Genomic DNA, 22,255 nt, shown 5'->3' with positions numbered 1-22,255 from the left:
CGAACGTGTGGTGGCGTACCGAATACTGTCGTCAGTGTGGTGGAAGCACTGAAACAAAAGATCCAACGACGATTGCCAGACGAATGGGTGGCGAGAGATTGACGGTCGACGACGGTCCGGCGTCCGGTTGATGGCCGCGGAACGCGATGCGGTCACCGGATTCGAAACCAACGGCTGCGGCGGCGGCGGCCCACGGTTACCACCGATCGGCGCGGCCGTACGGTGGACCGCGGCGGCCGCGGCGGTCACCGCGCAGCCAGACGGCCAGAAGGAGATTGGATTCGCGGGCACCAAGCAACCACCACCGTCCGCGCCGGCGCAGGTGCAGGAGCTGTACCGGAGGCTGCACAGCCGGTCCCTGTCGTCGCTGCCGCCCGAGCCGTTCATGATCATGCGGTCCAAGGCGCTCAACCGCAGGGTGTGTATAAACGTAGGTGGCGTCAAGCACGAGATATTGTGGCGCACGCTGGAACGGTTGCCGCACACCCGGTTAGGCCGGCTGAGGGACTGCAACACGCACGAGGCGATCGCGGAACTGTGCGACGATTACTCGCTGGCCGACAACGAGTACTTCTTCGACCGGCACCCAAAATCTTTCAGCTCGGTAATTATGACCTTTTGATCTCCGTGCGATTCTTACCGTCTAAGTCGGGCAAACAATAATATTGTGTTTTTTAAACCCTATTGTTGTTATCTTATTCGTTCCGTAAACATTTTTGGTCCGTGCACGTGGTTTCGACCTAAAGAATTGCTTCGACCGTCACAAACGTACGAGGTTTTCGATTGGAAATGGTGCCTGGTCGGTAGGAGATCATTTTTTGAATAACCGAAATATAATAATAAAAATCCCGGATCCCATTCTGGACGTTCGACAATAGGATACTTATACGAGTATAAACATTTTTTGAGAAACTTCGTGATTTTCTAAGTATATTTTAAAGAAATTCGCGTTGATTATACGCAATTGAAATTTTCGATTAAAAGTAATACTCACTCTAACACTATATCAAACATTTGTAATGATTAGGGTTCGGATTTAAATGCCCTAAAAATATTAAAAAAATGCATTTATGACCTAAAAACTCTAAAAAAATGCCCTAAAAATGCATCATTTATTAAATAAATTCAAATTATTATTAAAAAATGATTAAAAATGAAAAATTTATTTACATTACACTACAAAAAATAAAAAAAAATTAAAATCAAAAATTGAATAAAAAATTAAATTACATATTTGAATTGCCCTGTACGATTAGTATTTCTCTTAAGTTTTGGGATTTGAATGATCGACGATTGTCTGCCAATAAGTTTTTATATACTGAAAATGACCTCTCAATATCAACTGAAGTTAGTCATAATACGAGAAATAGGTCAAAAATGTCCTATAATATAAAAAAATGCATTAAAAACGTCAAAAAATGCAAAAAATGTTTGTGGGTAGAACACGGAGTACCTGAAACAAATTTGTAGCTTGGAAAGACATCCCAAAAAAAAAGATGCAAATGCATTTAAATCCAAGCCCTAGTAATGATCTACCCGACCTTTTCCGCTCAGAATCGTTTTCCCAGGAGCAGTAGTACATTGGTTTTCAAGTTTAAAAGATCGTTACAGTAATATCATTCACCTTTCCTTGAATCCAATCTACTTTTTTTTTTATCTGCTTAGTTTGTCACGGGCGCATTTAGTTACATTTCTAGACAGTAAAGTTTCTATAAAATTAAATTAACATACGTCTATGATGAGTCAAAATCAAACATTTTGATGAACTTAAGACGTTACGGGAAAATTATAGTTTTTTACTTGAGCTCGTTTTATCTTAAAAATTGCACGAGACAAGTTACATGATAATATCGGAGGAATACCATTCATCAATCAATCTCAATTCTCGGTAATACATCAGGATGATATTGTTTTTCTTGGTCTAAAAAAAAAAAAAATTCTAAATGTTAACAAAATATGTAAATTACTACTAATCTCCACTCATTAATATAATAGACTCGACCATTTTCGCCGTTTTCTATTGTCATCGAATTACGTAGTATATTATTGCCTCTGACAGCAGCTCACAAACAACTTTCAGATATACGAGAACCACGGTCTAATCGACGCGCGCGTTATAAGATTTCCGAGCACATAAAAATAAAATCATCGGCCCATTGTTATTCAAAATACTCAACACCACCCCTATTATACGGGTTTTTCATCTTCATGTCAATAGCTAGGTATCCGTATACAGTGTATACTCTACACACGCCCACTCTGTACACATTATTATTATATACGTGTGGCCATCCCTATATAACGTGCCGAGTACTCTTCAACAAACTATTGTTTTCAGACCTTACACCGTTTCTCACCTTAATTTGTATTGCTGATCACGTTCTCGCCTAATTTCGTCTCTGTTAAGACTACTGCGTAATACATAGTATATAATATACACATCTCACGCTGCACCGACTCTCCTAGAATTTTTTATTATTATGGTGGTTGTTTACATTATTTCGTACACTTGAATAAAAAAGTATATTATGTGCTTTGCAATTCTAAGTCAGCGGCTGGAAATAGATATCCATATCGATTTGAAATATTTTACAATTCGATGACTTTCATTTAGAAATTCGAATTCGAAACGGAAACGAATAAATGTTTAGCGATAAAATAATATTGCTCACATTCGAAAGTCAAATAGGTACTTGCAGAACATTATTTAAATGTAGGTTTTTTTATTTTTGTCCCCCGCTCTCAAAACACAATACGCGTAAGTGTTGACGCTTAACCGAAACCTCCTATAGGTACGTAACGTTAAAACCGATAGTACTTGAACACGATTTCATTTCAATCCAACCTAATATTCTGGTCCACCGAGCAATAACGAAACTCGACTCAACTTCACAGTTGCGCATTTTCCATTCGATTTCCCGTGGCGCTACCCCTCGTTTCATTTCACTGATTCCTGTTCGTTTAACACAAGCTCTCGGTCTCGGAAACGCGCAAAATTGTTTTAATCCGTTCGATTCAATTTAACGGCGTAAGACCTGATCCGATGGCCATTGTGAGTACCGAATTCGCTGGTCGGCTCCAACGACAAACGATGACGTTAAGCGTGAGCAACATATATACCATCCGTATGATAAAGCACCCATGCGTGCCCCCTGAGGGAGGGCCAAAGGGGCCATTTTCCCTACTGAGAATTTTTGTTTCAAAACTATACCACGCATATTAATTATAACATAATTTTATTGAGATCCATTTATGAAGTTTAGTAAAATTTATTATATTTTTAGATAATCTAAAATGTATAATCTTAAACTTATTTATTAGTTTATAATGTTTACACATGACTGCATATCGCTCAAAACTATAAATTCTCCCGAGTACCGATTTCTATGACATTTGATTTTGTTCTCATCCATTTTTAGATACACGTTGTTTTGGCCCTTAGAGTTTTAACCATGCCCTGAGCGGGATTTTATCCTGCAGGCGCGTTTGATAACACCACGTTTTGCACCATCGACCAACGATTATAATACATGTGTGCATGTGTGTGCGTGTGTGTATGTGTGTGTTTGTTTGTTTGCGTGTCAGGTACTAAACTTCTATAGGACGGGAAAACTGCATCTGGTCGACGAGATGTGCGTGCTGGCGTTCAGCGACGACCTGGAGTACTGGGGCGTGGACGAGCTGTACCTAGAGTCTTGTTGCCAGCACAAGTACCACCAGCGCAAAGAGCACGTGCACGAGGAGATGCGCAAAGAGGCGGAGTCGTTACGGCAGCGTGACGAGGAGGAGTTCGGTGAGGGAAAGTGCGCGCACTATCAAAAGATCCTGTGGGATCTTCTCGAAAAACCGACCACGAGCATCGCGGCAAGGGTAAGTCTCGTGACGGCAAGCCCGTCACGGTCAGTGAGGCCGCATGCGGCACGTCGACACGCATTGTTTTCTTTTTCGTTTTCGTTTACGCTTGGATTTGACGGACCACACACATGGAAATTGTCTCTCCTCCAGTGGCGACGGACAACCGATCGCACTGAGGGACGTGGACGTTTTGTTTTATTTTATTATTATTATTATTTTTTTTTTATTTTTTAGTCTGATACGTTTAATATTATTTTTGTGTTTCTTTTTCCGAGTGTGTTAACAGGGAATTGTTGCACGAGGCTTCTTTTATTACGGCAGAAAAATTTGTTTTTTTACACCGCAGCCCGACTGTACTACTCTCGACGCATACGCAGTTTCTCCTATAACAACAACTGAAAATGATATAGAACTCGGCAAAATTATATTACACTAAAATTATGACACAGCTACTTTATTACAAAAATGATATACCACCCTTGTGTGGAATGTGCTGTTCGCAATGAACCTGTTCGTCACAGAGATCAACAGTTGGCTCCGATTGATCCCATTGACCACCAAACGATTCGTTGATCGAAAAAAGACGAAACGGTGGACGGATTTTCCGGGGGCACGCGTCGGCGCCGGGGCAGCCATCCGGTGAGCGCGATTGACTTCCCGACCCCGACTCCTGTCCCCGGTAAAGTCTAGTCCGACCATCCGACAAATATAACTGACAATTTACCGTATAATGTTGTGTGTGCGAATGGTTTTTTTGGCGTTTGATTTGGTTTTGTTGGCAAGACTGCGGCTTTCTATGTGGATTTTGCTTTTGATTTTTCTATTTCAAGGTTTTTTTTGTTTTTTTTTTATATATTTACACACCTTTCGATGATTTTCATCAGATTATTGTAACATCGTTGGCCTATATAAAATAATAATAGTTATAATATTCAAATGGCATGGATATATTCACTTGACGTTTATTACAGTATTTATTAAACATACAAAATATGCATCATCATAACGGAGGGTCTACACTTTTCGAAACCTTTATGGATTTTTTGATTTAATCGTCAAGGAACGCTATATGGTAGTTTGTTATCTTTGTTAATGTGTACATGTCGTGGAAAATCCAGGCTACTGCATGATCGATAAAGTTTTAGATCATTTTTTTTTTGTATCAAAATACTAATTTAAACGAGATATCACATAAACCGTCAATATATATATCAAGATATGGTCAGTTGACCATCAATATTTTAACTGATCCTATCAAATCTATAGGAAACATAATTATAAGGTTAATGAATTATTTATCATTTTTTCGCAAAAGACCTTAATAATTAATTTACATTTTATTTTTATTAAAACAAAATTAAGTAAATTAAAAAAGATTCATTATTTATTTTAGTCTAATATTTTTAACTTATTTATTAAAATATTTTGACCATTTTTTCTTAATTTTATTGTACGTAAATTAAGAAAATAACGTATTAAAGCTATTGAATTATTCGAAATATCAATATAATTATCATATTCATAAAAACCATTGATTTGCAAGCATTTAATAACTATTACTTCATCCATAATTTAATACTTTATTATAACCATTCATATTAATAAACACTACACAACTGACGAACTGCGCCTATTGGTTCGAATTTATTTATTTTATTATTATATACAACCAATATAAATCTAACATCTCAATAAAATTATTTTTCATTTATTTGTTTATATATATATTTTTTTCATGTAATCCTATAATACAACGATAAACATTTTTGAATAATCTCATTAAATTTAATGCTTTACGTTTAAATTCTAGATTTTTAATTTCACTTTATTTATCCGAACTAAGCCTGTTAATTAACTCCTCTCCGCTTTTAAAATAAACATTTATCAGCATTATTACACGCAATTATTTGATCTTATCAATGTCAAGAAGGGAAATAATTTTATTAATATTTATTAAGTGCCACATTAAAGTCATTTCTCGTACATAATATCAAAGAAAACATATTTTACTGTGCGTTGTTTGCCTCGGGATATCAAATATTATGTCTGAACCGTCTTATGTTTACACGTGCAACGAGTGCAAAAGTATAAGAAGTCCAGATTTTAGAAGACCGAGAGACACAAAACGTAAACAGTATAATAAACAATCTTTAGTGGAGTTAGTTATTGGAGTACAGTATTTTTAGCCTTGTTAACATTACACGCGTACATTTTGTGTACCTATAACATATTCGGGTTACTTTCAAGTACACCAATAACAACAATAATTATTATTATTTTAAAAACGTTTGTTTTTACTTATGGTGGACCGCCGACAATGGGGAGCAAATTAAAACGAACTAAACGTATAGTTACATTTAATGATATAGCTTTTCAGCGTTGTATCCCCTATTCACTAGGGACCAATTAAAACTATTGCCTAGGTTAACGATATTACAATTGAAAGGCCACAACATTTAAGGTTGTCGCGTATCTTTTTGTCTTACGCGTAACATGAAAATTTATTTTTCTATTTTCTATTTTTATATTATATTTTTTTTATTAAATATTCTATTTATTATTTCCCAGATTATTAATATTAGATTACATGCATTTTGAATGTCCAACATTATGTAAGTCGCCGCGTGCGATATTTATTCGTAAACTTTGTATACTTACGATCGCAAAACTTTAATTACCAATGGTGTTCAACATCCACTCACGCATCAACAGAGATAAATTTCTACATTTTATGATAATACTTCCGGTGATTGTAAACTACGTTCAACGCACAGTTATATACAAGTTAAATAGTTAAATACAAAATCGGACGTGTAGGTAAACTGTGCCCGAGTTTTTATCAAGTGAATAATTTTTAACAGCAAAATTACGAAATATCTTAAATTAATATTTAGTTTGTTACAGCCATATAAAAAATAAAAATAATTATAATTTTAAATGTTTAAATTATAACAAGCACTAACATATTGATCAATTGGTGTTTCACCGCCAAGGCCGTATCAGGGGAGGAGGGTCCAGGGTATCTGGACCCCCCCCACCCGATATTTCTTCAATATTTTACGAATCTCTAAAATAATTATTCATTTTTAATACCAACATAAATATTTTCAGCCAAAAAACGACTAAAGTTCCAATTAAACATTGACTGCTTTTAATTTTATATCATAATATCATATGAAAATATGATATTAATTTTAATAAAAGAAGATTAAATCTTTTTCCGTTTTATTTTTAACCAAATATCAAAAGTTAAAATCTAAATTCAATAAAATTATAATATACATGTTTTAGACCCCTAGAAAAAAATTTCTAGATACGGCCTTGTTCACCACTACTAAATTAAACTTTTTAATTGTTCATGATTTTCTTTTCATTTAGAATTATAATGTTTAAAATGTTCATTTTAACTACTTTATTATATGTTTCTATTTGAATTTCTATTAAATTTTCTTGACCAGTATTGCATATTGTGATAACTATCAATATTTATATCACAATAATTCAATAAAGTGTTCATTTATAAATTATAACCGAAATGCAGTTTACCAAAAACAGGGTAATTTATGCACAGTTTAGGATATTCAATAATTCGTTGTCAGGTTATTGTTCGAATCTTATCATTTGAAAAACATTAAACCAATTAAAAAAGACATGTTACGCGTAAGATTAAAACCGATGGCAAACCCACAGTGGTCATTTCAAAGATCATGGAAAGGTGACGTAAATTGTTCAGTATGTTTTTACAATTAGAAAGCTATTGAGAAATGGCACAATACAAATATTTTATTATAAGCTCGAATTCAAATTACAGTTTAACTGGTCAGCGTTAGTTCATTTGTATACATAAAATGCTGTTGCTTTCCATCGAAATCGCTTGTATTTCTTCAAAAGCACGTGATTAATGATTTATTTACTACACAGCGCTTAATGCAAACAACAGATGTTAAACTATTTCATGTAATAATACTATGTGTGACTAACGAAAACAAAATATTATCCATTACTACAAAAGTAAAATTGTACTACTAGGATATTTGTGAAAACAACAATATCTCGATACTACTATGTAGTATAATTTCGATATCGGAATTTTTTCATTAACTTTCGGAACACAGTTTAATTAACTAAAGAAATAAATGAAATAGTTAATAAACGGTAAAAACACATATTTTCAAAAGAAAAATAAACCTGGCAGGTTCCTTCAGGTAGCCTTACATTATTTTAAAACCGATGCGGACGAAAAAATTCGAATCCATAAAACCACTCGTTGAAATGTTATATAGCAACTCTATGTAAATCGTCCATGTATCTGCCAACTGTAAAATCAGCAAGATAGCACATGTATTACATAAATTATCATAGTATACGGTTCCAGTACAAGACAATTATAATGTCGTGCGATTAATTTAAAATATTGCACATTTATCGACCATAAAAAACTATTCTTGTTTAATTAAAACCAAAACAATTATGTACTGAACTTTCGTTGACCAGTGTGAACTCATTTTACGCGGGTACCCGTAATAACACGTGCGCACGCATACACTCACACACAAACACACACATACACTTACACATACACACACATCATGTTCAATAAAATATACAGGGTGATTTTTTAAGCATGCTCACCCTTTTTTATGCTTTAACTTTGTACTTTTTCATTTTTTGATTTACGGTAAACCTATGTTTACCAATAATAACTATATTTTAAGATATATATACATTTTTTGTACTTATTAAAATCAATACCCTGAGGCATTATGAACTTTTTTTTCTAAATGGGAACACCATATTTGTTACATATATCATTTTTCAATTATATTTTATAGATAAATTGATGTATCATAATCAATATTTGTACATACTGTTATATTCGGAATAATTAAAATTTAAAATTGTATACATAAATTTAAAATAATTTTCCTTTTAATATTTTAATAAGCGTTTTGTAATAAGGATTTACATTTAAACCGCATAATTTCAAAATTTTAACCATAATAGCGATTAAATAAAATAATAAATTATATTTCCTATACTATCATAAATTAATAATAATTTTCTTGTATATATTAAAGAAATTATAGCAAGTCACTGAAAAATATGAATAACTCTCAATGTAGTTGTCCGAATTTTAATTTGTGTTACATCAAAAATTTCAGAAAATTTAACTGAATCATTTGCGTGGAAAAAACGATGTACTAATTTGAAAAACAATTTCTATTAAATGGAAAATATTATAGTTTTATAGTACACATTCATTTTCCAATAAATTCAAATTATAATACTACATAAAGCGATAAAAAAGGGGTAAGCATGTTTAGAAAAAAAAAATCTCCCTGTTAATATATATATATGTGTGTGTGTGTGTGTGTGTGTGTGTGTGTGTATATGTGTATGTACGGACCTATTTCCACAAAACGGAGGGCAGTTGCTTGCTATTATCGATTATGTGCGAGAACGCCATAGTAGCACGCGAACCGCAGAAAACGGTGACGGCGGTGGCGGTGGCGGAAGGAGATACGTTAATGTGACGATACCTGTACGCTGTGGAAATCGTTTATAACGACACCCGACGGGCCAACCGAAAACAGATCGTACACAACGAACGACATAGTATTCGTATTGGCGAATTCGTTAAATGGCGCGTCGGTTGTTTTTTCCACTGCACTGCAACAATATACAGAGAGGTCCGAATGTCCGCGTTAATCCCTCCGGACGCCACTACAACCGGCATCATTGTAAACGGGGGGGAGGGGGAATCTTATAACGTATAAATATATACGCGCGATCGAAAACAAAGACAACCTTAACTGAGACCGGAACATTATCATTTCTCTAACCTGAGATAGTTTTTCGAACGAGAAATGTTCCGCTCTCTGCATACACACTCGATTTTTACATTTTTTTTTTTTTTTTTTTGAGAATAACGCAAAATATTAATACGCTCATAGATCGTTTTTCAATAAGTATATTACCCACTGATAATATTACATTTCAGGGTAGTTATAAATATTTTTAAAAACCACGGCCGTTGTTTGTAATAACGTTTATCTTCAATGCAACTCTGATCTAGGGTACTTTGTATGGGCACGTGATTTTATATTTCGACATTATCCAAGAGATATTTAAAAATATAGTCCTTGGAGTGGGCTTTCAACCCGATCTAACTAATACTAATACTAATACTAAGTAGTTACAGCCGGTGCCCGAGCGATGAGTGCGTGTCAAAATCGCGAAAAATAAATGGCTGGTACTGAATTGGTTCCATAACTCCAAACCCATATGCCGAATTGGTTCTTATCGATATATGATAATATATATTTAAAGCTTTTAAAATTTTGTTTTTTCTCTTCTATACACTAGCCTGCTGAATTTTAATTTTTAATAATGTAGGTAAATTGTGTTAAAAATTAAAATTTTCAATATTTTTCCTGTAAACAAACGAGAATCAATTCGGCTATACCTAATAAAATACTTTTTTCAAACGGAAACCAATTCGGTTATACTTAATGAAATACCTTTTTCAAACGGGAACCAATTTTGCCAAATAGGAACCAATTCGGCTACTCCCAAATAAATAACGAAATGTTTGAACAGCGAAAACAATAATAGCAATCTATTTTTTATTTATATATGCAAATGCATTTATTTTTATTAGATTATATTTATATAAAATATTAATTAAAAATATTATTAGTATAATTATTGTTATAATTTTCATTCTAACTATACAAACTTGACGTTCAATATTTAGATTAGATGACGTATGGTTATACTCTCTTGGCCTTTTATAATGTTTTGATTTTAATACTAAAACGTGAACAAAATTGTTCGTCATTAAATCTATAACTGTTAATATTTTGATACGTTTTGTCAAACCTATAAAAATAACCACTATACTTCAATTTACTTTTGTTCTTATATTACATATCTTGTATAACAAGTGTCTTTTACGAAGTAATGTAATGACTTAGATATAACAGATATCATACACACTTGATAAATAGCTTGAGTAGTATTCGGAATATTGTATTCAAATATTTTTTAGCATTACCAATACTTTTGAAATATTTTTTATTGAAAGTATTGAAAACAGTATTTTGAATAATTTTTATAAGTATTCTAAATACAGTAGTTATTCCAAATACTTTTTGAACAAATCGCCTTTTTAAATAATTTCACAATATTTCTTTCATATAAATTGCTTTTGTACTCGTACATGAGAAGTTACATAATATTCCATTTATGTTATTGTTTATATTATTTTTAGTGAGACGGAATTGTTGTTATCCAATTTTGTATAAACAGCCAACGGCCAACAACAATAAAATTATAATGTCAATAAAATGTTGAAACAAATGTAGGTACATCTGGGAAATAGTATTTGAAAAATACTTATATAGTATTCGAATGTTCTTATCTTGTAAATATTTTTAAAATTGATTCTATCCAAGTCAGCAGATACAACAAGTAGCAGGACTACGACTAAACGTCACATTACGATACATTATTTTCGTACTACTGAACTGTGCTATTCGACTAGAGAAAATATTATCAATGTCCTGCTCGATTATTGGTTTTGTTGTTATAACATTTCGCGATTTTTGTTTTCGTGGTTTTGAGTGTCGCCCCCGAGCTCTAGTTCTTAATATTTGATCGCGGAAACGATTTTCCACCGAGTAAAATATACGGGGAATCATATCGAAAACCGTTGACTTACGCGGTAAGCGTTTTTTTTTAAATATTTTCGGTCGTCTGGTATTTGCTGTCTGGAGTGGAAATAACAACAGTTAACAACTTTTAGTGCTGTAATTCGGTACCTTAAGAAATCATAGTTCTCGCGAATAACACCTAACTAACTTTATCGGTGGCCACGTTGGACATAAAGCCCGCTCGGACACGGTACTGCCGCCGTCGCCGCCGTGGACCGACATCTATATGTACATATAACAGCAACGCAGCAACCCTACCGCACGTCCGTACGTGGTAAAGAAGGCCCAGCATGCGCGCGCTTGAACGTGTACGTGTGCGCACGTACGAGGACGCGTGGGTATGGCTGCGCAGCGCACAAGTGCCTTTGCGAGACGACGACGAGTGACGACGAATCTGACCGGGGTCGAAACGGGATTGTTTGTGACCGCAGGTGATAGCCGTGATCTCGATACTGTTCATCATTATGTCGACTGTGGCGCTGACGCTGAACACGATACCGGCGATGCAGGTGAAAGACGAGTCGAAGGGCGTGTTCCAGGACAACCCGCTGTTCGCCATGGTGGAGCTGGTGTGCATCACGTGGTTCACGCTCGAGTACCTGCTGCGGTTCAGCGCGTCACCCAACAAGTGGAAGTTCTTCAAGGGCGGCCTAAACGTGATCGACCTGCTGGCCATACTGCCGTACTACGTGTCGCTGATATTGGTGGCCGAGACCGACAAGACGGACACGCACCAGTTCGACGACGTGCGCCGCGTCATACAGATATTCCGGATCATGCGCATACTGCGCATCCTCAAGCTGGCCCGACACTCCACCGGGCTCCAGAGCCTCGGGTTCACGTTGCGCAATTCGTACAAGGAGCTAGGCCTGCTCATGCTATTCCTGGCCATGGGCGTGCTAATATTCTCCAGCCTGGCGTACTTCGCCGAGAAGGAGGAGCCCGGCACCAAGTTCTTGTCCATACCGGAGACGTTCTGGTGGGCCGGCATCACCATGACCACGGTGGGCTACGGCGACATATACCCGACCACCGCGCTCGGCAAGGTCATCGGCGGCGTCTGTTGTGTCTGTGGCGTGCTGGTCGTTGCGCTGCCCATTCCGATTATCGTTAACAATTTTGCCGAGTTCTATAAAAACCAAATGCGACGCGAGAAGGCGTTGAAACGACGCGAGGCGCTGGAGCGCGCCAAACGCGAGGGCAGCATTGTGTCCTTCCACCACGTCAACCTGCGGGACGCGTTTGCCAAGAGCATGGACCTGATCGACGTGATCGTCGACAACGGTAAGTGTTGTCACGGAGTCGGACCGCGCAATTCTCTCTCTCTCTCGTTGCCCGAAGATCCTCGATCTTGAGTTACCGTCCTCGTCCTCGATCTCGATTCTCGGCTTCTTCCGGTAGGCCCAGACCAATATGGTGCGCGCACTTCGGTAAGAACGACGGCATCATATTTTCGTATAATATCATTATATGCTGTGCTATAAAATAATAAAAATAAATGTTTCTTGTACGTGTTGGGAACGAGTTTAACATTTTAGTCGATTTTCAGAGAGCGACATCCCGAAGCTGTCCAAACAGAACTCGCTACGATCGCACGGTGAGTTGATTTTAATTGATTTGCTTAGCGCGATAATTGTAACACAGAGACGGGGGACAGGAAGAAAAAAATTTTATCTACATCCAAACAACGAAATACTTTTACCGTCGATAATTTGTCCAACGCGCCATAGCTATTATCGAACTGAATATTGTCTGTACCTTCGATTTGCCAAAAGTTTTAAAGCGTATTTTATTTGTACGTACAGATCGAGTCTAGTAACAATAGTTTTATACAGTATTATGTGTGCTGTAATTTTTTTCTGACTGTTGGTTCATCGCAAAAAATATTATAGACCATCTATTGATTGTTGTTATCGAATACAGACGAAGGTACTTTTAAAACGTCATGTTTACATTTCTTATATTATAGTTTAACGAAAAAACACATAAAACAAATCCTGGAATTTTGTGGTTAATCGACTTTCTACTAAAACCATTTCTAGCTTTCTGAAATAAATATTATTTTTTTTTTTTTAACAACGATTCAACTTCTTTTAACTATACATTGATCATTAACTAGCTACTGATCATAAAAACATTGATCAAACTAATCAAACTATTATTTTCAAGCCAAATCGAATTGTTAAATACTCATGATTCAATTGATTCTTTTAATGGTTGTTTTAATGGTTAATGTTTCACCATTGAAAGGATATTTTAGGCTTTTATTATATTTACTTTTTTGTTTTCTTGTATTTTCATTTTTAGTAAATTTAAAATGATGTCATATTTGTATTCTTTTTTTTTCTTTTTTTTTTAAACGTAAACCATATAAGATACGTACGCTAAAATAACTACTTTGGTAAAACGAAAATACCGTGTTTCCTTATCGTATTGAAAAAAAAATCTCTGATGAAACATAAAAATATATTTTTATTACATACCAATCTACGAAGCTTGATTGTTACATTATTTCAATAGTATTATGCTATTATCTTAATTTTTTTTTATTCCGATTAAATATCGATAAATATACCGCAAAAAACGTACGTTTGAATTTTATTTAAATCGTTAAATAATATCATACACGCCGTGACCAGGAAAAAACATCTCAACTAGTGCGCGTTTGACATTTTTTTTTTATTATTATTGTTTGCCACTAGCGTGTTTGCCAATATGATGGTCGACAAAGCACAATTATGACACAAAGCAAACGGCGTAATGTGGCAATGTAATGTATAATAATACATATTATATAATGTTATACAATTCGATGTACTCGTCGAGTACCTACAACTTCCTGAACGTTTTTTACATTAATTTCTTCATTATTTCGGATACTGTGTAATATTATGTTTTGTCTCGTACACCATTCACGAGAAAACGCCTCGTCGACACAATAGCAAACCAAAAGTGACGACGATGATTTAGACGTTGTTTCTCGAGATTATTGCGTTTTAATACAAACGAGTATGGCGTATATGAGCTTAAAATGCGTATTTTCGAAATGCTGTCGTCACCTACAGACATTTTATTTGGGATGGCGGTATTATAAATGTTGATACCGGCATCTGGTATTCGATTACTTCCGGTATCTAAGATATTACCGGTTATAAAGTATTTTTGATAATTACTTAAGAGATTAATACACTTCAAATATCGTGACTTGTATTATATAATAATATTACTTGTAATCCGTATTACCTGTATCATATTCTTACAAAAATAATAATAATAAACTAAAAAATAAAAATAAATTTTGTCATGTATTATTGTATTAACATTTTGTATAACTGCTATAATTGAGGGTATTTTCGGTAACAACGTTAATTACCAAATCACGGTATACTAATATTCTCTTAGACTTATACCGAATACCGGCATTTTTTAAATACTGGTAATTGCCGATAAATCGAAGATACTGCCAGCTCTAAATGTTATGTACAAAACGTTCATTTTGAAAGCATCTGATCAAAAAGCATTATATCCATTTTTTAAATATTCAACATTTTATTCGTTTCAAAAGTGTCAAAAACATTTATTAAAAACAGCCCATGTACAACACGATTAACTAGAACTTTCTGACTTACAAAAGTAAAGTATTCACGACTTTATACTCGATTATAATTGAGACCGGCCTACACTATTCAGCAGTACAAGTGAGTGTTTTTGAATACGTTTCGATATTACGCAACAATCAATAGAGGTCTGACTTTTGAAGTTATTTATACATTGCTGTGAAATGCATTGAAAGGTTTACCTTAACTCCGGTGATTGTTTTCCATAGATTTTCACGAAAATCATATAACTTATTTACATGGAACGCTTTAAAACTGACGGCTATTATTACGACACTAAAACACTGAGAACTTTGTTTGGAGCTCAAATTAAAAATCAATATAATGTGTAGTCAGGAGTGAGGAAATCTTAATGAATTCCACATCCATCAAAAACATTTAAGTTCAACTTTTCACCGTAAAACCAGCTTTTATCCACCCACACATTATGAATAATAAACGCGTCTATATGAAAAGCGATCCATAACAACGGTGGTACTTTATACACACAAACACATACCACATATATATATATATGTATATAAAGTGGTCGCCGCTTATTAAACTCGCTTTGAGACCAGAACATTTGAGTGAATAAACCAAATGATTCAATAAAGTGAAAGGTCCTTAAGAAAATAATACAAATGGGCAAAAATTGAAATAACTTTAAAATATTTATCGAGATCAAAATTAATGTACAATAATGAAAATAATGTAAAAGTGTATTTAATTTAAATAACAATTTGTCCATAATTTATTTTTGATATATAACTAAACTAAGTTCATTAAGTTTTCCCGTGTTCAGTAATTTTTATTATCATACCCTCGTAGACTGTATGTTGCTCAAACGCGTTAGAACCGTCTTATTGCTGAATCTCTCAGCGCAGAATCCGAAGTGCTGCTAGTCTATAGTGATTTCTTATCAGGTTCGTATTCGTCTTCTTCACTAACAAAAGTGTCATTCTTCTTTCATCGTTTTCACTGTATTTCGCCACAGATGTCTTCCCCGGTCAAAACTTCAGTAATTTTGAACATGTTCGTCAATGTTCTTCGGTCTATCATAAAGTTCGGCCAATACCTACGCCGGCGGGTCTTAAAACCAACTTTCAATCGCTCTGGAACCGCGGAAATATAATTTAGTCGCTATATATCACTACGATATCAACGTGGTACCGGTACATCTTAAACTTTCGTCGATGTTTGTTCTGTTTTCTTTATCTAACGCATTGTTAAACGGCTCCCCCATTGACCGGTGCAGCGGGTCCAACAAATCAATAGGTTTCTACGTATCCGGTATACGCGCAAATCGCGTTCGGGTCCAACGGACGAATGATTCGATTAACCGTTGGTCCATTAAGGCGGCGACCACTGTACACCGTACCCGTACGCGTGTTTCTTGACGCTTTTCGGTTTGTTAAACGCGAACGATTTTCCGAACGACTCCGTCCAGGAAAATAATACGATCGTGAACCATTGTGACTCGTTGATTTCCAATCGGTAGTCCCTATATTTTTAGTGAACCCCGATACAAAATGTGTAGTCAGAAACTGCAAGTGTGCACTACGGATTCGAGAAGTGTGTACCTACTAAACACTAATTAATAAGACTACCATGAACACGTTTTTTGGGAAGCCAGTTTAAGCTAGATAGTTGATGAGAACTTAAATATTCTATTACATTTTAAATTATATATCCCACATTAAAATAAATAATTTGTAAATAGTTTTCAGATTTATACCAGGCAAAAGTATATTTTCAGTTTAAAAAATAATAACAGATTGGTTTTTAGTTTACCTAATTATAATGTACAATTTGATTAACAAAAAAGAACTATTGCTACAAATTATAGTTGACATTATACTAAAAATTATAATCACATGGAAGGGAGTAGAGGGAATCTTTGTATTAAATATATTGAATATTTAAAAATGTGTAGTACAAATTTTTATGAAAAATAGGGACTGCTAATCAGATGTTCCACGCGCAACGTTCGCGTGTAAAACGCGACGTGACGCGAATCGTTATATTTTTTATTTTCCTGGACCCGAGTCGTCGGCACCACAAGTCGAAAACCGCTATCGCTATTGGGTCTGTCTGTACGCAGTCGATTAGAACACCACATCACAATTCTGTTGTTATCGCTGTACAGTAAAATATAGCCAATATAATAAAAAATATATGTTAATTAATTACAATTTTCTTCTGTCGACATCATTTATTGTTAATATTTCATATTTTTAAACGATTTCAACCGTTAATTACAAATGTATACACATTTTCCTTAAATTACCTTCATATTTTATTGATTTGACTACAAAAAAATCAAAACCTAATTCCAATAAATTTGTCGAGCACGATTTAAAATCGTTTCCCCTTAAACGAAAGTTCTATTAAGTATAGACGATTTTTCTAAAACTTAGTGTCGTCCATTTCAACAAGAATAATTAAAAAATGATTTGAACCGTAGGAAATCTTACCTTACACGAGTTTGGGACTAAAAGAAATATATGCACGATATTAATAATGGAATATCCCGTTCGTAATATTCGATCCTCACTAGTTCACGAACTACAAAAACTGAACAAACATTGGAAACATTTCATATGGGTGGTTTAAAATATGATACGAATCGCAAAGTTTTACTGTCAAACGCGAATCGAAGGTAATTTTCAAAACACGTATACGTTTGATTCAACGGTCCGTTAAATCGTTTTGCACGTGGACACGGTGAATCCCCCGATTAAAATTTAAATATTTCGTTTGTCGACCGTAAATATCTACGTGTACTTCTTATACATCATGATGATACACGTTTTCGGGGGCGATAACAACGATGACGTTCCGATCGACCGCGAACGGACGGACCGATCAACGGCCGAGAGCTCGTGCTAAACGTGTGCGCGCGCGCGTGTGTCCGAACAGTGGGCAGCAATTATTCGCAGTACGACGGGACGAGCAGCGGCAGCGAGACGGCACCGTTGAACCCGGCGCCGGCGCGCGGTGCCGCACCGCCGAAACCGGAACACCAGACGCTGTTGGACATCGATAACCCGGAGCAGAACGCCAACTCGTTCGGGAAGCCGTTCGAGAGCTCGGTGAGTACACGCCACCACCTCCGCACCGGAGGCACCGATCGCACCGATCGCGTTAACGGTTCGTCTTGGAACCACCGCACGTTCGCGGGGGTGGGAGTCCTGTTCGGAAGACCACGTCCCAACGTCGCGTTTAAGAGTACGCCACACCCGCGCGTGATTGGGTTTCCCCCCCCCCCCCATTTTAACTGTTACGAGTGTTACGAGTACGTGAAATGTAACGATTAAAAGACCATCTTAACCCGCTAAAAAAAATAAAAATTAATACGTCGGAAAAAACCGACCGGTGGAACGCAGATAACGTTCTTCCCTTAAAGTTCGATTGTGGGTCAGTTTAACCTCTAACATTAAAGCTAACTTCATTGCGTTCGCTATGTTGTACGTGTGTCGGACGGAGACGACACATACGGGCGTGACGTACTCATAAGGTTGAACAGCTATTGTTCTTGCGCGTGAATTAATCGGTGCGACGCTGACCGCTAAACGGATCGCACAAAAAAATAATCCGTTGTCAAACGTGATCGATAACGGTCGAAATCGATACGATGAGTGCATGCCTCTCCATCGAATCACTAACGTCGATTATTTTGAACGGTATAATTAGTCCGCCCTTAAAGTGCACAGTCGAAAAAACGAGTCGCATTTATTTTTCTTCGTTAGCCCAAAGCGAATCCGTCTGTTTTATTCTCGATGTGTAGTCGTCAAGTTGGGTTAGGATCAACGGTTTATTTTATTCAAATATTCTCCGGCAACGATCCGACCTTGTTAAAACTGTTTGGTAATGTTTCGTTATAATTTTTTTTTTCCGATTGTCAAAAAGCTGGGCGAAAATATGACAAACCCTCGATGTGGGATATCGTGCGCACACAAAACCACTGGTTGACTCTTTTGTCCATTGCTTATAAATACCGTCTCTTCTCATCCGAACACTTCGTTAGAAACAGAATTCATAAAATCCTGGTCAGTTAGAAAAAAAAACTGAAGTACGTGTCATAAAACATTTGCTCTTTGTTGTCATACACAATAGCTGTGCCGTTATATCCGTACTCATAACGCTTCGTATTGTTTTCGATGTATTTTATAAATCAAATCCGATCACATAAAATTAAAGTCAATTGTAAATTTACCAGTATAATACGCGTAGGGAAAAAATTTTTACTTACTTAAAACTTTTTTATTTCAGTTATTATTTATTTTTTCTTTTGACGTTTAAGATTAATAGTACGGACGCGGGGAAATAATCGATAAGTTCGTGAATCTATTCAATTTATTCGTTTCGAATACCAAACAGTTGAAATACTTTTCAAAGACAATCATTTGTCAAGTTTTGTATATATATATAAATAAAAAAATAAAAAAAAATACAAAGCAATTAATTATATACAAAATCAAAAAAAAAAACTGATTTGACAACTTAATGCCGTTGAAGTTTGATAATTCTGATTATTTTATATTTGTGCATAATTATATGAAAGTTAATCGATTTTAATTATTGACAAAGGTATAGATAACAAAAGAATAAACAGACCTTTTAAAATAAATAATATACAGATATAATATATAAAAGAATAATACAGTACTGTAGATATTTAACAATTTCGCACATTGCATTGCTTGACTTTTTTTTTATGTTTTCGCAAACGGTACTAATATTTTTCTTTTTCTTAATAAAAACTACGGTATAAACTTTAATACGTCAAATAATGTAATAATAATTAATTTAATTTCGTGAAATGGTATGTATAAAATAAAATAAAAAGCTATTTATTTTATTTAAATATGATAATTTGTTATATAATGCTTGCCGCTGGAGTTGGAAAATTCGCTTCTTTTTATTTTAACACTATTTCATAATTGATAAAATGTTATTTGTCAAAAATAATGTTTCCTTAACATCATAATATAATACACATACATTATTATAAAATAAAAATAATTTTATCACCCGTTTTGTTTGAAAGATGAAAATTAGGTATTTTCAATTATTTTTTTATTAAATGGTAAATGTTTACTTAACATACAAATATAATAAAGATACTTTTATAAATTATAAATATTTGTAAAAAAAGTTTATAAAAACATGCATATTAATTTATGATAACAACACATTATTAATGTAAAATTCATAAAATAGCATTGATATCAACTATTTAATATGCCTTCTAAAATAATATAATAAATATATGTAAATATTTTTTAATAACATGTATTCTTAAAGAAGTGATATAATAATTAATATATTGTAAGTTATAGTACAAAATTATTTGGTAACATAATGTATTTTATGTAAATATGTAAATTTACAAATGTTTTATAAAATAATATCAAACAAAGTACTTAAAAAATATATTTTTAACATATTATGTTATAATCTTATAATTAAAAATGATTGAAAATGTAATTCGTATATTTATAATTCATGGATAAAACCTCAATATTTAACTGAAAAATAACTATAATTATTCAAATGATGAACATTACATATAAATCTAATAAAAATATTTTAAATATACTTGAAGTTCTATGGTTTATTATTATAACATAAAGAGATAAACCGACATTTTTTAAAAATAAAATGAAAATATCAAAGAGTGAAGAAGAAAAATTATTGACACATGATATCTCATTAATTTAATGGGGGTTTAATTATTATTCATTAAAAAAATGGCATTGGTATGTTTGTGTGTAATCTTCAACTTACATTTTTTCGTTAAATATAAACAAATTGTTTTTAGCTTGTTTAACTTTTCTTTTAAATTGAAAATTATCTCAATTTTTATTCAGAATGAATAACTGTTTTATGCTTAATAAATATTTATAAGTTTATGTCGTTTTGGATTGGTTTTTGCGTGAATTTTTTTTATGAATGTTGTTTGTTTTGTTTGTTTTTTTTCTAGGAGAAAATGACCATGAGTTGTTTTAACGAAAAATTAGACGAAAATTTCAATGAGTTTGAATGTTGCTCTTGTAGACAAAAGGTACAGGAATTACATTTTAACGATTAGTTTATTCCTAACATTTAAAGTCTAACCAAAAGTAGACTTTTAATATTTCTTTTATAGCTGCAAGTAGAATAAAAAAATATACTATCATTAGTTTTGGTTATATATTTAGATCAAGTATTCACTCAATACATGTACTATTATTGTTTACACAAATATAATAAAATTCATCAGAAACTAAAACACAATTAAAATATGTACCTATTATATAATTTTTTAATAAATATTTAAATATTATTTTATTTTTTTGAAATATTAATGATTTAATAAACATTATTTTATATTAACAACTTTGTTGATTTTTAATTAATTTGAATTTTATTCAGAATGTTACTTAAAACTTTGAACTACATTTAAATAATTAATTTTAATGGAACGAATTTTTTTTTATAAAAATTCATAATATATGTTGTATATAGATATTTATTGAAGTGTTTATTGGTTTTTAGTGAATATCGTACATCATGAGAAATATCAGTTATATACTCGTATTTTTTTTTTTGGGATTTTTTGAAAATATTCAAAACTTCTTATATACTTTTATATTATCTTGTTTTCATTTAAAACAGTGATAATCAAAATTATAAGGATACTTTATTAGTGCTAACGAATCGGTTGGTATTTATGGAATTTCATAAAAATGTTAATTTTAATCAAAAATTACAAAAATCAATGGAAAATATTTCAAAGAGAACTTCAAATAATTTTGAAATGCTAGTTAATTGAATACTTCTTTTAAGGGATTCTTTTATGTTTTTGTTGATCTCTACATTAAGCCCATGTTGATCCAATCCACTCAATCCAATAAGTCCTTTATGATATAATACCGTAGTGAAAAGTTATTAATTTAATCGTTTAAAAAGAATCATTCTATAGATATGGCATTTTATCCAACTTAAAGATATGTGCTCTTTGGTGAAAAAATTTAGAACATTTAAGTCTCCATTATTATATAATCAAAACGAAAAATAAATAAATAATTTACAATAAAATAA

General features: G+C 33.7%; 1 protein-coding gene across 3 annotated transcripts in view; it reads left to right on the top strand.

Moving 5' to 3' along the window:
- Nucleotides 1-13: 13 nt before the first annotated feature.
- Nucleotides 14-22,255, top strand: part of LOC112692653 (potassium voltage-gated channel protein Shab) — a 43,272-nt gene continuing 21,030 nt past the window's right edge. For 2 of the 3 annotated variants that reach the window (XR_003149423.1, XM_025567383.1), the window contains exons 1-6: nt 14-604; nt 3,586-3,870; nt 12,002-12,854; nt 13,120-13,167; nt 18,089-18,261; nt 21,156-21,236. Coding sequence is in view for 2 of the 3 variants with exons in the window: in XM_025567383.1 (XP_025423168.1) it covers nt 131-604; nt 3,586-3,870; nt 12,002-12,854; nt 13,120-13,167; nt 18,089-18,261; nt 21,156-21,236 (1,914 nt within the window). In the remaining variant the exon portion in view is untranslated. The remainder of the gene's footprint in view (nt 605-3,585; nt 3,871-12,001; nt 12,855-13,119; nt 13,168-18,088; nt 18,262-21,155; nt 21,237-22,255) is intronic. The other variant, XM_025567385.1, reaches the window with a different exon arrangement.

This window comes from Sipha flava, unplaced genomic scaffold (genome assembly GCF_003268045.1).
Source record: "Sipha flava isolate LNK unplaced genomic scaffold, YSA_version1 76_pilon_pilon, whole genome shotgun sequence".
In the NCBI taxonomy this organism is placed as follows: domain Eukaryota; kingdom Metazoa; phylum Arthropoda; class Insecta; order Hemiptera; family Aphididae; genus Sipha; species Sipha flava.
This window is presented reverse-complemented; position numbering and strand designations above follow the sequence as displayed.